At 52.8% G+C, this 16,316-nt stretch overlaps 1 protein-coding gene across 2 annotated transcripts in view; it reads left to right on the top strand.

Moving 5' to 3' along the window:
- The window catches only part of CPNE2 (copine 2), a 52,391-nt gene that overhangs the window by 29,110 nt on the left and 6,965 nt on the right, over positions 1-16,316 (top strand). For both annotated transcript variants that reach the window (XM_032195456.1, XM_032195457.1), the window contains exons 6-13: positions 2,567-2,650; positions 4,549-4,638; positions 4,975-5,073; positions 7,861-7,947; positions 8,218-8,277; positions 10,445-10,578; positions 11,118-11,172; positions 15,852-15,903. In XM_032195456.1, coding sequence (XP_032051347.1) covers positions 2,567-2,650; positions 4,549-4,638; positions 4,975-5,073; positions 7,861-7,947; positions 8,218-8,277; positions 10,445-10,578; positions 11,118-11,172; positions 15,852-15,903 — 661 coding nt within the window. The remainder of the gene's footprint in view (positions 1-2,566; positions 2,651-4,548; positions 4,639-4,974; positions 5,074-7,860; positions 7,948-8,217; positions 8,278-10,444; positions 10,579-11,117; positions 11,173-15,851; positions 15,904-16,316) is intronic.

Here is a 16,316-nt window from a genome sequence, read left to right as displayed (position 1 = left end):
AGAAAGAACGGAGAAGCAGCAGCCAAGAAAAAACATGGGGATAAGGGACCAGACTGCAGCTGAGAGCATGGCACCCTGCGTGTGGCGGGGGCTGGAGGTCTCATGGGATTTCATCTTGCTGCATCTCAGCTGAACATCCCTTACCAGCAGCCATGCTGCAAACCAGACCTGTGTGCAGTGACCAACCTGGCCCCAGGACCTCTCTCAGGCCAAGGGCAAGTTCTCCCCGTCACACCCCTCCGGTTTGGCCAGGCGATGCTCCCTGCCTCGCTTTAAACAGCGAAGCTTCACGGTGGAGAAATACCAGCAGCGGAATCAGCCTGAGGCTTTTGTGCTTTGTGTGAGATTACTTCTTGGTAGAGTTTTAAGAGGAAGAAACTTGCAGAAGAGAAGGCATTTGTACCCAGGCTCAGCCCTGGTGATTCCCAGTCCTGTGGCCATTCATGACAGCACAGCTGCAGGGGCAAGCATAATTTTGCAGCATGGCTGGGGAGGGCAAGTGCTGCAAGCCAGGACTGGTGCTGGAAGCTGTGTTTTGGGGAGCTGCATCCTGAGGAACCTGCATCTCTGCCCTCCTTGGCTGCGGTGAGCAAAACCCAGTTTGGATGATGTAGGTGCTTGGACCAGCTTGCAGATCGATCTGGTCTGCTGAGCTCTTTCAGTTGCTCAGTTTCTGTCTCCTGCCAGGCTTGCGTGGGTGAGATGTTGGTGGCTTTGACATTTTAAAATAGCAGTCCACAATCTTGTGGCTTGGAGGCATCTCCCACCCCGCTTCGAAAGGAGCAAGGCTGCCTGGGCTTGCAGACTGGGTTTTGCTGCTCCTGGCGCTGCGGGTAGGACCCCAGCAGGCATCCTCCCCTGCTCCCTGCTGCCATCTGAGCTGAAGCCTCCACCACCTCCCGTGGGCTCAGTGCCAAAGAAACCGCTTTGGGCTGCAGGTTAAGCCAGCACAGGCAAGAACAGGGTCTAGGAGAACGGGTATGTATCAGTGGTTCTTTAATTCATCAGTGAAGTTTTGAAGCACCGAGTCCAGGCTCTGGCTAAGCATGCACGGAACTGCACCATAACCAATTCCTCTGCAGAAAGAATGGCTTGTTCTGCTTTCCTGCAAAAACGGTAGGAGAAAAATAGCATTGGAGCGCCTCCCTTCAAGCTTTTGCTCTTTGCTATTGACTTGCAGCAAATAATATAAAATAAAATGAAAGCAGTCATCAGAGGTGGCTGCGAGTTTTGACTACAGCACGTTACAGTTTCTCCAAGCCAAAATGCTTTGCAGTGATTTACATTTCCAGCTGGCTTTGGAAACAGGATTTGGATAGAAATGCTAACGGGTTTTCCTCTGGGGCCGTGCTTGAGCCTGCAGCCACACCAGCTGCTGCCTCCTGGGATGGGACCCCCCTGTGTCCAGGTGTACCCTCAGCCCTCTGCATCCCTGCTCCATCGCCTGGAAGCCCAAAGGGTCCCTGCCAAAACCCATAGGAAGAAGTTCCTCCAACTGTTTCAGGATTCAGGCAGCCACCTCCATCTGGGAGAAAACCCAGCTGAAACGGCTCTAGTTCTCAGTAAATAGGAAATAATTTGGAATATTTTGGGTTGGGTTCACTTTTAGCCACATCCTAGTTTTTTTTCTGAATGGGAACAAAGTTCTGCTTGCAAGCGCTGGGGCTCCTCTCATGAGTGCTGCCTGCGCCACCCGCTTGTGCTGCTCTTGGATCTCTGCCCGCCAACAGAAGTTGCCCCCATGCAGGTGCCCAGCGGGGAAGTGTGCTTGTGTTTCTCCTACACCAGCGGCCCTTTATCAGGGGAATATCTAAGGAGGTGCTGGCAGGAAAGCAAACACACGCTGGCTGAAGTCTGCGTATCTCAGAGGGTGTTGCATGATCTCTGTCAACACCCGTGCAGCTTACTCCTTAAAGATTTGCTCTGCTCATGCCTTCCTGCTGTGTGTAGGAGGGTTCCCCCTCCTACACCCCCGACACTTGTGCACTTCATAATTGCATTTTTGCTTTGAAGCTCTGGATGTTTTTCTAACCCAAACACAGCTGCCTCCCAGCTGGGGCTGTTTTCCAGGGCACTGGTGTCCAGAGAGCGTGCCAGGGATGGGCTCCCGTGAGCAAAGTCCCACGGGCACGCTCCTGGGCACGGAGCTGCCCACTGCAGGAATGCCAAGACGCTGCGTGAACGTTGACAGGATCTGCGTGTCCAGAGCACAAACATTTGTGGAATTGGCATCCCCATGGACCACTCACGCTGGGGATGCAGAGGGAGGCTGGAAGGCACACCCAGCCCTCCCCTCCCTGTGATGGGACCTCTCCTGAGCACTTTGGTACTCAGTCAGCATTGTGTGTACAGCACGTACAGAAGTAACCATTGTTATTTCTTGGCTGCAAGAGTTTGTAAAGGTTTTTGCAGTGTTGCTGTGCTGGGGAAGACAGAGATGGGTGTTTAAGGAGATTCTTCAAACTGGCCTATGCGTACGCTTTTTGACTGGTTTACAGAAAAAATGATGGGGGAGGAGTTCTCTCTTGCAAATCCCTGTGTAACCTGTCCTGTTGTTCTTCCCCAGGATCTGTTTGGAAAGTCAGACCCCTTCTTGGAGTTTTATAAACCTGGTGACGATGGGAAGTGGATGCTGGTCCACAGAACAGAGGTAAGCGCTACTCCAGACTGAGCTACTGAAACACCACAATCCTTAAATCAGCTTCTTTTACCCTTTATGGCATTATCTCATAAATCACTGATGAAGTTGTGTGGGATCCTGGGAGTGTCCTTTAAGGGTCTTGCCAGGTTTTCTTTAAGTGATGGGGCAGGGAAGGAGATGTTGCCTGCCTTACAGGTGCTCCAGCAGCCTCCTCCTACTAGCCAAGCATAAAGCATTGCCCTCGTGCCAGACGAGCAGCTTCATGTTTTGAGACCAGGTGCAAAGAAAGGTTTCTTCTTGCAGCTTCGGGTGTATGAACGTAATCAGCTGTTAGCCTGAGGCTGCCGTTTGTCATGCCAGAAGGGAGGTGTCTGTCTGGGAAGGATTAGTGCTCTCATTACAGCCTGTTATTTAAGAGAAGGTGCGAATGCCCAGCTGGGTGCGTGCGGTGGAGGAGCAGGATCCTCCTGCACGCCCACCCTTGGGACCTGGCGGCTGGCAGCATATGGGCACCACATCCCGTGCCTGCCTCCCTGTGTGGGCTTCCTGCTCTCCCAGCCTCCTGGAGGAGGTGTTTACAAATTCTCTACTAAACTGTGCTCGCAGTGTCAGGTTTTTTCCCGGTCTGCCTGTAAAATAAAAGCCTGTTGCAAGCCCTGCGTGGTTATTTGCTATCTCTGTCCTGCAGCAGCAGGGACAGACCTGCTCCTCACCTGGTTGAGCAGAAACCTGAAGGCTTTGGAGAGAGCAGAGGGCTGCTCTCACCTGCTGGCAAAGCTTCCTGCATGTGTCTGGCATACTGGGGCTGTGTGTTTGTTCCATAACACAAACACATGCCTCAGCAAGGAGCCTGGCATCGCCTTGTCTCTGCCTGACGCATTTCCCTGCGCCTCCTCAGCTCCAGCTGCAGAGCAACAAGGTCCTGTACGGGCAGGCCCCCTGCTCCAGCTGCCCCCATGTGTGCCTTGGCACAGAGCAGGGTTGCTCTGTGGTCTTCCTTTTTTTTTTTTTTTTTTTTTTTTTTCCCCCCTTTTCCTTTGAGCCAGGCTGCCTCTGCAATACTGTACTGTGGGCACAGCCCTGCAGAGCAAGGAGATGAGGTGTTGAGTACAGCCTGTGCAAAGGCATGTCTTGGGAGAGGAAGGGGCTGGAGGGTTTTTCCATCATAGTAGTGGCCTTTGCACCTCTTCATCAGGCATCTGACTTGGATCACAGTGTATAAATCACCTGCCCATCTCTTCCACCCTTACAGTTGTTGTTACAATTCATGTTCCCCACTTTTCCCTATTAAAAATGTATTAAAACAGCTTTGTGGTGCGAATATTGCTGCTGGTGCTTCAGTAACTGCTGTCCTGAAAAATCTGCCAAGCCTGTATTTCTGGGCACCTCTGAGCTTTGTGCCCCTGAGATTCACATGAATCTTTCTTTTTTGAGCAAGGCACCTTTGTGAAGGTGACTTTTCACGTGCCCTTCAAGCACCTCTGATGTCTACAGCACATGCAGTTTGCTAGCACACCCGGTTTCCACCGAGCAGTTGCATTCTCTTAGTAAATGTCAAAAAGCATCGATTCCATTTCTCCAGCTCAGGCAGCAGATGTGACAGAGAGGAGGCGAGATCCGGGCGTGCCAAGGGCCGTTCAGCTTTCCTGGCCAGCTGTGCTGTCCCACTGCTCTGTCTCCTCGGTGGGCAGACCCTGGGTGGGTGCAGTGGTGGCAATCAACAGTCAGCAATGGCTGGGGTGAGGGATGTGGAGTCAGGTTTAGAAGCCCACTGGTTCTAAAGTTTGAGATGTGGCTTTCTGCAGCTCATCTGGGACAGAGTCAGGGTCTCTTGGGAATGTCTCCTGCTTTTTGCCTGTCTCCTGTTTCACTCACTGTAACCACATCCCTCCATCCCCACCCTGCAGGTGATCAAGTACACGCTGGACCCCGTCTGGAAGCCGTTCACTGTGCCTTTAGTGTCACTCTGTGATGGGGACGTGGAGAAGCTGATAAAGGTAATGGCCGCATTTTTGGCATGTGTCATGATGGGATCCATTGTTAAACGTCTAAAACCCCATGGGTTGCTTATTAAAAGAACAATAACAACAACAAAAGCAACAAAACCCCAAAAACAAAACAGAAAAAATCTCAGTTGGAGGTCTCCAAAGCTGGGGAGGAGGGAACCTCAAATGTCCCTGCAGAGGTGAGAACATTGGAGGGCTGTGGCTGTCTTGTGCCGCAGCACAGAGGAAGAGGATGCCAGCCCGTGGGCAGAGCAGAGGGACTCCGTGCCCTCGTAGCAGGGGTGTATTCACTGCGTCTGAGGCTGGCTCGTGCTCCTTCTGCCGCAGGTCATGTGTTACGACTACGACAGTGATGGGGGACATGACTTCATCGGGGAGTTTCAGACCTCAGTGGCCAGGATGTGCGAAGCCCAGGATGCCTTTCCAGTAAGTGCCATCATGTTTTATGGGCAGAACAAGGCAGCGACAGCAGAGGGGCAGCTCCTTGGGGCTGGAGGTAGATTTTATTGCTTGCACTGAGACCGTCAGCCTGTTCTGGGGTCCAGGGAGGCTCAGAGGAGTGGAGAAACCTATTTATTCTCCCACCGACACCATGAATAACTCAGGCCACTGTTGTAGCTGAGCTATCTGAGTTACAGAGCATGAAGGCAGTCTTGTCTGAAAATCTGAGATACCTGAAGCAGCATCTGTGGGTTGGGGGATGCCCTGTGATTTGGGGGGCCAGGGCGAGAGGGGCTCCCTGCCTTCCCTGCACAGTGTGTGGTACTGCTGAGATTTTGTCTGCTGCAGGGACAGCCTGGCCCCAGGAGGCAGGGACAGCTGCCAGGGGTTTTGTGGCAAAAAGCTGTCTCCATCTTCCCGGTGAAATGCTGGCCAGCAGCCTCTGCAGATGCCACCTGATTCAAGGCATGTCATGCAGGCTTCTGAATAGACAGTGTTTTCCACTGCAGTCGTAGCTAGGACTACAGAAATAGGAGGTCTTGGCTGGGAAGTAGGTATATGTAAAATAACGCACAGTATAATTAGAAAAGTTAATTAGTTTTCTGGGAAAAGTAACGGCTGGGACACTGAGGCACAAAGGCATGAAGTGTCCTGTCCGAGACCACACGAGCTGATGGAGCCAGAGCCCGTTTTTGAATTTGAGAGGATTTGGGAGCCGTTTTTTCACTGTACGTGCCACCTGCAGCCTAGCAATAAAATCTTTTCTCTCCATTGGACCCTGGGAGACGCTGGTCACAGCAGAGTTAAGCTCTCCTTGCTGCGTGCTTGTGCCGCCGTGCCTCTGTGCACGTGCCCGAGCGTGTGGCGTGGGTGCAGCTGGGGACGTGGGGACGAGCTCCTTCTCTCTGCCTCTTCCCCTTGGGTGGCTCGGCTGTTGCTGCCTCTCTTGTGTAACTCCCAGTGCCTCCGGGGGCAGCATCTGGGCAGCGATGAAGGCTGCGTGGGGAAAGGCCAGGCGCCCTCCATCCCCACTCCATCTGCGCCCCTGCTGACGCTGCTGTGCTGGGCTGAGCTGCCAGGGCCTCTGGCAGAGGAAGCTGCTTCCAAAGCAAGCAGCCACTGCTCGTCAGCACTGGGTACCGCGCTCCAGCACCCCTTCTCCCCGAGGCGGCTCCTTGTGAGCTGTCTCATCCTTTCATCTGGCCACACTGATGGGGGTAAATATGGAAACAGGAGCAGAGAGATGCTCTTGCTGCAGACAAAGCACTGCACGTTTGCAGATGGGAATAAGACGAGAGCTCGCGTCCCCTCTGCTGCCGTACCCTCCCTCTATTTCTGCTGATGGTGGCCAGGGCAGGCTGCATCAGACAGTAGCTATCACCCCTCCTGCCTCAAGGCTTTTTTGTCTTCGTAGTTTTCCCCTTGTTGTGCCTGGAAAATGCCTCTGGCTCCAAGCTGCTGTAGCCCCAGGCCGGTTGCAGGCTGTGGCTGTGTCCAGGACAGAGGGTTGGTGAGGACCTCCTTGCTGAGGACCTCCAATACTGGGATGGTTCTGTGGTCAGGAGGCAGCAGCAAAATGCCTGTATTTATTGTAGGGAGTTGAATGAATTGCAGGGAGCCATGAATTCTCAGCTCTGAGATATGGAGGGAAAAATGCTGTTTGCAGTGTGCACATTGTCAGCTTCTTCCAGACCCACTCTCCAGGCTGAGGTCTCCTGCTCTACTGAATCCCCCAGGGCCTGGCCACTTCCCCTGTCAGCTGGTGCCGCTCCTACTGTAGGCTTGTCAGCAGCATTCAGTTACTTGATTTCTGCCCTAGAGGGTTTTTTTTTGTTTGTTTGTTTTGTTAATGATAGTTCTTGTTGGTTTTTTTTTCTTGGGCATGCTGGTATTTGACCTATGCTGCGACATGAGATGGCTGAAATACTCAGCCAAATATGCCTTTATTTATACATGCTGCCGGAGCTGCAGTGCATCAGGCAGCTGAGTTTTGAGCCTGTTTGTAAGAGGCTCCGTCTGCTTTTCCCGACTGGCTGGAAGCTGCCCAGCAGTGCTTCTTCTCTCCCCATCCCTTGCAGTCCCATCCCTTCGCTGGTCACACATTCCCCTGCATGGTGGCAGTCCCTGGCCTGCCTGTGGTGCTGGGGTTTGGTGGTTACATCCAGGCTCCATCCATCACTGCCATGAATCTCCGTACACGCTGAGGGCAGATGGAGAAGGACAGATCCAGGGCACCTGCCCCGGTGCTGAAGACACCCAGCACCTGCTTGGAGCCCGTCCCTTCTCTGGGCCCTGGCTGTGGGGGCTGCAGGGGTTCCTCTGCGACAGGCACCGGTGGGGCAGTTGCTGTGGATGTCAGCTGTTGGGGGCTCACCTACTTCTGTCCCTGTGCACACATTTTCCTTTCCTTTCCTTTCCTTCCCCAAAGGACTCCTAAGACACGCAGTGCTGGGCTTTGGGTGACGGCTCCTCTCTGCCCCTGCTGCAGGTGACTCCCACCTTAGAGTGGTTGTTGCTGCTGTTAACCCACCCCAGAAAGGAAAATCCCCTTCCCACAGGGATCCTGTGCCTTGGTTTTCTTTGCTAAAAAGCAGCAGCTCACTGTAGCTCATTCATGTGAGCACTTTGAAACGCACGGAGGGAAGGAGCCTGGCAGGATGTGGCCGCTGCAGAAGGGCAGGTGGTTTGCAGCATCACCATCATGTAGCATTTGCGTCCACCTGGGACAGCCCAGCACTGCTTTCACACCAGCGTCCATCTCCTGTCTTACAGCTAGAACTAGAGTGCATTAACCCGAAAAAACAAAAGAAGAAGAAGAATTACAAAAACTCTGGGATCATCATTGTCAAGTCCTGCAAGGTGAGCACAAGGCTGGGATGTTTCATTCTGCTCCTTGGCAGGGACTTTATATTGCACTGAGCTCCCCCATCCCTTCTGTTTCCAGTCCTGTTGCATTTCCAAGCGTGCATCTTATAGAGCATGAACAAAAGGGCAATTTTCTTTCTACTTGGGCTTCTCTCCCCTTAGAGCACAATTTGCACCCCTGTGCTCTCTCTCTTGTGCCAGGTCAAGTCTTTTTCCTGCAATGGTGAGGATTGCTGAAACACGCTTCTTTTTGCTTTCTTTCAGATAACCAGAGATTTCTCCTTCCTAGACTATATCCTGGGAGGCTGCCAGCTGATGTTCACTGTAAGGACTTCTGCTGCTCTTTTTCCAGTAGTGGTAACAAATAGGTCATGGTCAAAACTGTGAAGGGAGGTGCTGCAGGAGGTTCTGCCAAGGCAGGCGTGAAATAACGCGCACAGGAAGCTGCCCTTGAGCCAGGCGAACCACAGAGCCGAATCCTGCTGCCTTGGCTGGCTGTGGTTTCACAGCAAGGACGAGCTGCCTCGTTTCGCTGTTAAGCCATGTGGCTTTGGGGTACCACGATGCTCAAGGTGCATCACGGCCTGCTGGTGCTCAGGAATATTGCTGAAAATCAGAGTCCCACGAAGTCCTCACAAGTCTTTACCAAGTTGTAGCAACATATTTCCCCATTACTGGTTTTAACTAGCATCCAGATGATCTCTTGAACGAAGTCTCCGTATTTTGAACCCTGCTCAGAGGCTTTGGGCTGTTAGCGAGACACTGTGTCTTTATTTTTTTTTTTTTTTTTTGAGTTCCACCCTCACTTGATCTGGAACCACGACGGTTTGTCAGGAGTAATTAAATGAGGACGTTACAACCCCAAGTGAAACCACCACAAAACAAAAGTGCTCTTGTTTTTTTTTTTTTTTTCCCCCACTAGCTTTCTAATTTCTGAAAACTTTCCTGATTCAGTATCCAGAGTGCTCTGGGCACGCACAGTAATTTCAATTTTTATTTTGTTGTCTTGTCTCAAAACATGGTGGGGAGAGGAGGAGGAGGAGGAAGAGTTGCCATAGAAACAGGAACAAGTGTGAGAGCTCTTTATGTGCCATTCTGCTGCTGTGAACCGAGGTCTCCGTGCTGAAGAGTGAATAGAAAGGGAAAATCATTAAGTTTATTGGTAGCACAGAGCTCTTGCGTAAATTAGTCTGAATGCTGAAATTGCCCCTCCCTGTTTTAAGATCTGCTGGTAACGGGGGCACTGGGTTTCTCCCCTTCCCAAGGCATCTGGTTCAATCTTTGCTCTCCTGGGTGGGTTTTGACGTGTTGAGCAGTGCATGCAGTGAGGTCCTGGTACACCAGCAGGGACAAAGCTGCTGCATGCACCCTTGCCGTTTGGGAAGGCAGCTGGTGTCAGGAAGTGCCTCAGTTTCCCTCTTGCTCTCTGTTTTATTGAAAGCAGCACTTTCCATTCCTCCAGCTGCACCAGGGCAGGTGTTAGGGCAGGGAGCTGTGACTCTAACGTGCCTGCTGAAGAACTCAGGTTTTACCAGGCTTTTTTTCATGTTCCTCTGCCTCCATCCTGCTGGGACGAGCACAGGGAGGGCAGTGGCTGCCGGGACCATTCCCAGCCCCACAAGCAGAGCAGCAGCTGCCCCAGTACCGAAGGAGATGTCTCATCTTCCCCAGCCCTGGCTTGGACCCAGCCGTCCGCGGCTGCAAGCCCAGGAGCTGAGTCTTCCCTCTCTCGTTACAGATACGGAGCAAAATCCAGTGCAAATCCCCTGAGCTCAATTTAGCCACCATGGTTATTTATATTTTTTTTTCCTATTTGCTCTACAAACAAGGCAAACGCAGTTACACCGTCTGCTTGTCTCTTCCTCACTCTTCCCTCCAAGTCATTTCAAATCTGGTGGCTCCTTACCTCACCACATTTGACCAGATTTAACTGGGTCCGAGATCTCGGATACGCATTCCTACATGTGTCTTTAAATAGCATGGAGGAGGGAGAAATACGAGTGCTTTGCTGACAAAGCAGCATCTCAGCCTGCATTGCACCCAGGGGAAGCACCGTGTACAGCAGCTGCAGGGAAAGTCCCCCTCAGGGTTGCTTTGAGATCCAACAAATCCCAGGCAGCCCTGGCCACTTCGGTGTCCATGGGGCTACTTGTTCCCTGAGCTTAGTGCCCAGGAGATGGGCAATGACAGTCCCAGGCATGAGCCCCAGAAATGGTGGAGACTTGCTCCAGGAGCAGGAGCTGCTCTGGGACACCTTGTCTGGGATGCTCGATGGTGAAAAGATCAGGTATCACAGTGGATTGCTTTGTCTACCCGGGTATTTCTTTTAGGGAAGAGCTGAATTTTGTTAAACTTTCCGAAGTTTGAGGTTTGGGTCGTGATGGGGCTGTGTCTGAACCTCACACGGTCCATTTGCAGTAGAGAATCAGTAGCTGTGTGTGTAGTGGTGACCAGTAACAGAGGGTGGCTCTGTGCTTCTCTCGCACCTCAGGTTGGGATTGACTTCACAGCCTCCAACGGGAACCCGCGAGACCCCTCCTCTTTGCACTATATCAACCCCATGGGAACAAACGAATACCTGTCAGCTATCTGGGCTGTCGGGCAGATCATCCAGGACTACGACTCGTAAGCACTGTGCCCTTTGGGCTCCCCTCTTGTTTTCCATACGTTTCCCTGATTCCCCAAAGGGAACCAGCAGCTTTTCACCTGCTTCCATGGCTTGACTTCCCACCCCCAAAGCAGGCATAAATATTGCCTTGCTTTTGAAAAGCTCCTTAAGAGAAAATTGCCTCACACATCGAGATGCAGACGCTGTGAGGAGGAGAGCATGTAAGGACAGTTTCTCCTCTCTCCCCATCACCACTGTCGAGCATGATGATGTTCAAGCAGCCGCGGCGCATCCTCCGCTCGGTGCGGCTGGTGACCACTCACCCGCTGTGTTAGCACAAAGGCAGATGTCCCCAGCTCGCTGACATTTGCTGCTGGCTGCTGCTTTGTCCCAGCCACATTTTTAGCCTCCAGAGCTGGCTGCACAGCGGGTGCTTTCACTGGAGCTGGCGGGATGGGGAGGCTGTTGGTTTGCAGAGGAGCGTGCCTTCAGCAAAAGCCACGCGAGCATCCTTTGTGCACGTGTCCGCCAGTATGTTTTCTTCTTCTCTTTTCAGAGACAAAATGTTTCCTGCTCTGGGATTCGGTGCCCAGCTCCCACCGGACTGGAAGGTAACGTGCAACAGCAATCCACGTGTTTGAAACATGTTTGTCCTGAGGGCAGGAGCAGAGCCGGAGCAGCAGCAGGGCACAGGGAGCACTCAGGCTCGCAGGGAGAGATGTGGCAGCGCAGGTGGGCAGTGAGGCAGGGATGGAGCACAGGCAGCCAGGCCCTCCTGGCACTGACGGGCAGTCAGCTGTTGATCATTTTGCTGGCAGGAGGTGCCCAGAGCCACCGCTGACCCCCTCTGTGGGGAGTTCCTTTCCTCTGACACTTTCCCAACACCTTTCTTCAGCCCCTGAGCCCACTCATCTTCTCCTTCATGTCTGCAGAGCGCTTCGCACTGCAGAGCCCTGGTACTTCATGGGGTGCTGGGTGCAGTGGGGCACACGGAGGGGTGGCTTTGGGCAGCTCCAGCTGTCCCCAGGTGTGATGTACGGCCTTGGTTTTCCCACAATGCAGCTGAAAAGCTGCTCTGGGACACAGCAGTGTTTCCCCTACCGGCTGGATCTTTTGACTGCTCTTGGTGCATGTTACTTCTGCTTATTGCTGAGAAGTCCCCAGCTCGTGGTGCAGTGCTGGGGTTGATCCGAGAGCCTTTTTTTTTTTGTCTCCTTTGCGGCAGGAGGGGAGCACTGCTCCGGGCTGAGCAGAGCAGGGCACGTACATCACAAGCAGCTGGGCAGAGGGGAGCTCTGCGCTGCCGGCCTTTGGGGCTGGGGATGTTTTCCCCCTCAGGCCTGCTCAACACCTCCTGCTCCTGCATCCCACATCTTCCCCAGAGAGAAGGACCATTGCGGGGGTCATTTTTAATCCATGCAGAGGCCCCACAGCACCGGTCCAGCACCGCTCATCACAGCCACCAGCACGGTGGCTCCCACCCAACCACCACCTTTCTTCGCACCCTCAGCTGGCTGTGACCGCAGGCCAGATCCCAGCAGCTCTTGTGTTTTCACCATCTCAATCCAGGCTCTCGGATCTCCCAGCAGCCCAAAGCCCTGCAACTCAAGCGGGAGCTGTTGCTGGTTGCCACTCACGAGAGGCCATCCTTCCCTGCACAAACTGGAGCTGATTCATCCCCCTCGGCCGTGAAATGCCTCTGGTCTGTCATTTCACCAGTTTCTGCAGGAAAATCTTGGTGAGCAGCTTCCAAGGAACAACAGTTGTCAGCTGTCAACTGGGGATTTATTGTTTGTGGGGAGAAATGGAAATGGAAAACGCAGACGGGCTGGAAGGAGCCTGGCAGCCTAGGCTGCAGTGTGCAGGGGGAATGGGTCGGTCATCTCACCGAGCGTCCTGCTGGGTGGAAACTGCGCTGCTGGGCTGCAGCCCTGGGCATGAGCAGGGCCTGGGGCATTAGGTGAAGCTGTAAGGCAGGAAGAAGGACCCTGAGCAAGGCAGGGAGAGCAGGCCTGTGCCCCACAGGGACTTCTGGTTTTACTGCCTGTGAGCCCGTGAGCCTGGAAATTGTCTGTCCCATCAGGAACCCGTCTCACGTTTGCAGTGGAGGCTATCGGCACTGGTGCCAGGCACAGCCACCCCAGCAGCCTGGCTCGGGGACAACATTTACCTGCCTTGTGTTGGGGACAGCCTCCCCAGTGCCCGTCCCTCCAGTCCCTGGCTCATTCAGCCTCTGGGCCCCACGTGCCTCCCCTCTTGGCCCTGCTCCGTCCCCACTGCCTTGTCTGGGGCGCATGCCCCAGAGGTAAACTCACACATATGGGGATTTTGGCAGATGAGGCTCATGGGGTACCATCGAAGCCCAAATTGCTGCTCTTGTTGAAACACAAGATTGGTGTTCAGCAAGCACTCGGTGGGAGCTCTGCAGCTGATCCCCCAGGGTCACAGCACCTTGTCCTGGCAGCGGGTGCAACTCGGCCGTGCTGACCGACGGGCGCTGTACACAACAGGCGAGGGTAAAAATGGGGAAGATCATTAGAGATAAGAGTCGTATAAATCGCGCTTTGTTCCCGTTGCGCTCTTGTTGCCATGGCACTGCCAAATGCTTTCAAAGAACTGGTCGGAGTGAGATATTTTGCACACAAAAGTCTCGTTGGAAATGTCAAAGAACATCTTGCAATGTAACAGCTCTGTAAAGAGCCTCGAGCAATTTCCCAGTAGGAAGCAGGAGAAGGAAGCAGATGGGTTTTGGTTGCTGTGGGATGAGGCAAAGGCAAGGAGGCCCTGGAGGGGCTGATGCTTAAAATCAGAGCCCCACCGGCTGCCCTGTTCTCCTCCTGCCTGGGCTTGGGCACATCCGCGGTTCCTGGTGAGAAAAGATGGAGCAGAAGAGGGCACAGCTGGGCTGCAGGTGCACATCTCACCCTTTGGAGCTGCTGCAAAGAGTTTCTTCCTGTTGGGAAAGGTCCCCCTGTTGTTGGTGACCTGTGGGCTCTGTATGTGTTTAATTGTAATCCACAGGAACTGGTCTACGAAGTATTGAGCTGAATAGGGAATGAGGTTTTTGGGTGGGGGGGGGGGGGTTGTTGTTTTCAAGCCGTCTTGTTGAATTTTCTAGCAGAGATATATATAATCTGTAACAACTCCAGAGGAGGTTTGGAAACATTTCTGCCGTGCAGGGAGTCTGCTCTGTAGATAATGCAGCAAAAAGTGAGGAAAGCAGCTCCAAACCATTTCGCTGGTGCTTAAAAGAAAGAGAAAACCCTCTCTTTCAGTTGCAAAACATGGAAATATTTTTTGCTTACCTGGTCTATAAATACCTATATGACAGAATTTTGAACGTCTTCTAAAAAAAAGATAGTGGGCCCTTTATAACTGAAAATCCACAAATCTGAAGTAGGACATATTGCCCAAAATTAAGGCTTCCACCAGAAATGGTGTGTGAAAAACAAGTCATGCATTTGAGAACATGTCTCTAGCACTCGAGTTACTTATTGGCATGAATGGGAGCGTTGCTGGTTCTGCTCAACAGGCATGGAGATACCCAAGCAGGCTGTTAACATTGGCTGGTACGGCAGCTCATCAGCTTTGCAGCACAGAAGAGTTTTAGTCTGACCTACTTTTGTTTGTTTGTTGTTTCCCACCCCGTGGTGCCTTGCAAAAATAGTTTCTGCTGCTTTCAACACAATGCCCAGTATAATTGGAAAGTCTGAATCAGATGCGTGCTGCTTTCCAGTCTCGGGAGGACTTGGGCTTCACACGGTGCTGTAGAGGACATTCATTCTGCCAGCGTTATGAGTACGCATGTCCTGAAGCAATCCCCTGGCTGAGAACCTCAACAAACCACCACCCTTGTGAGAGGAAGAAAATAATCCTTGTTTTGTAACTCCAGCACGAACAGAGTGAGAGCTTTTTGTTTGGGAGTCCTTGAGCCAGCAGGCTGAAATCCCAAATCATGCCTTCAACGTCCAGAGGTGCTGAAAGAAGGAGCTGCGTGTCCTCGGTGCTGCTGAGAGTCCGTTCGCTCCTTAATGTGCCTGAGATGCAGGTGGTAGCAGCGTGAGGAATGCCTAAACCCCCTGATCTGATGATTCTTCCCCAAGCAAACAGCTGACCCACACCAACCCCAGCAAGGTTTCTGCTGGAGCTCAGGAGTCCTGAGCCTCTTTTGCACCTCAGTCACTGAACCACGCTTGTCTTTGGTGGCAGCGATGGGTTCAGAGTGACCATTCCCCATTTTTTTTTGTGGTTTCTGTCTGCCGGCTCTTTCCATGGAGGGCTCCATGATTTCCAGTCAGTGCTGCTGTTTGGTTCCTCTGGCTGGGCTGATGCACCAAGCCAGGGTGTGCTGGGCTATCTGCTGTCACCAGTGTCCCGCAGGACCTCCTCCTAAGAGCATCTCCCTCAGCTTGGGAGGAGGTGATGGAAAACCTGGAGGCTCTCGCACCTGCATTAGACAAAGGATGGTTTCATGGTCGATGAAAACCAACCCAGTCTGTGCTGGGCCTTGCTGTGTTCATGTCACCTCTCCCGTGTGTTCCTGTCACCTCTCCTGTGCTGCCTTTCACCCCTGTGACAACCCAGGTCATGAAGCTGGGCATCTGCTGGCTTTGTCACTGCAGCTGATGTGCCAGCTCAGGTCTTCAAGCCAGCTTGCTCTGCGGCTGCCTGAGTGCTGGGGTGGGCACAGGGAAAGAGGCAGGAGGTTCTGCTGGCAGGGCTGGCACCTGCACAGGATGAGGGACAGGGCGCTGGCAGCACCTGAAAGGTGCCAATCCTGCATTCAGAGGCCAAACGAGCAGTTTGTAGGGCTCTTCCTTCAGTGCAGGGCAAAAGGTCCTCCCTCCCACTCTGCCGTGTCACTTGCCAGGAGGTGGAGAGCCAGGTTGCTGCCAGAACTGGGGTTGCCTGTGATGTTAATTGCGATTTTATAACATGCAATAGGATGAAGTCATTTTTCCTAGTGAACGGTGAGCAGCCAGCGGGGAAGCCAAGCGGAGAAACCTGCTGTCACAGCTGTAAAGGAACTGATGGGATAATCTGAGGTGGATCCACGATGGGGTGTGGAGGCTCACAGGAACCAGTCCGTCCTCAGATATTACTCAGTCCTGACCACGTTCATCTGCTCTGCTCCTGGTTGTGTTGCAAAGGGCTGGGAAGCATTGCTGGCCCCTCGGGATGAACTACCACGTCTGCAGCACTTGTGTGACTGCTGCGTTGGCTAAACTGGCGGAGAGCATCCTGTTCTGCGCTCATCACCGTGTTAATTCAGGTCTTTTCTTCTCCACAGGTATCCCACGAGTTTGCCATTAACTTCAATCCCACCAACCCGTTCTGTTCAGGTGAGCACCTGCCAGCCCTTTACGTGCCTTCAGCGTCTTCTGCCTTTCCTCTGCATTTCTCTGGTAACGTGTCTCAGGAGTTTTTCAAGGTCTGTTCAGAGACAGCCTTTAACGGTGAAGCAGAGCAAGTAATAAGGGTGCACTCAACAGAAAGCAGAGAAAATTTGGGGGTGTGTAGGAGGTCCCAGGGTAAAATGCAACTGGATTCAGACAGCGTAAAAATACGCCTTCGTTCTGCTGTCTGATGTGTCCTACCAGCCGTCTGCTCCTACAGCAAGCCCGTGAGAAACACAGGGGCTGTTTAGCAGATGGGGAATTCGGACTTAACGCTTCTGTATCTCATTTAGCAACTGCAAGCTGAGCGTAGTCATTGTGAAATTGTTGCTCAGATCATAAATGGTAAGGGCTACCAT

The sequence above is a fragment of the Aythya fuligula genome, chromosome 12 (assembly GCF_009819795.1).
Source record: "Aythya fuligula isolate bAytFul2 chromosome 12, bAytFul2.pri, whole genome shotgun sequence".
NCBI classification, from domain to species: Eukaryota; Metazoa; Chordata; class Aves; order Anseriformes; family Anatidae; genus Aythya; species Aythya fuligula.
The sequence above is the reverse complement of the archived record's forward strand: the minus strand, read 5'-3'. Positions and strand labels throughout refer to the sequence as shown.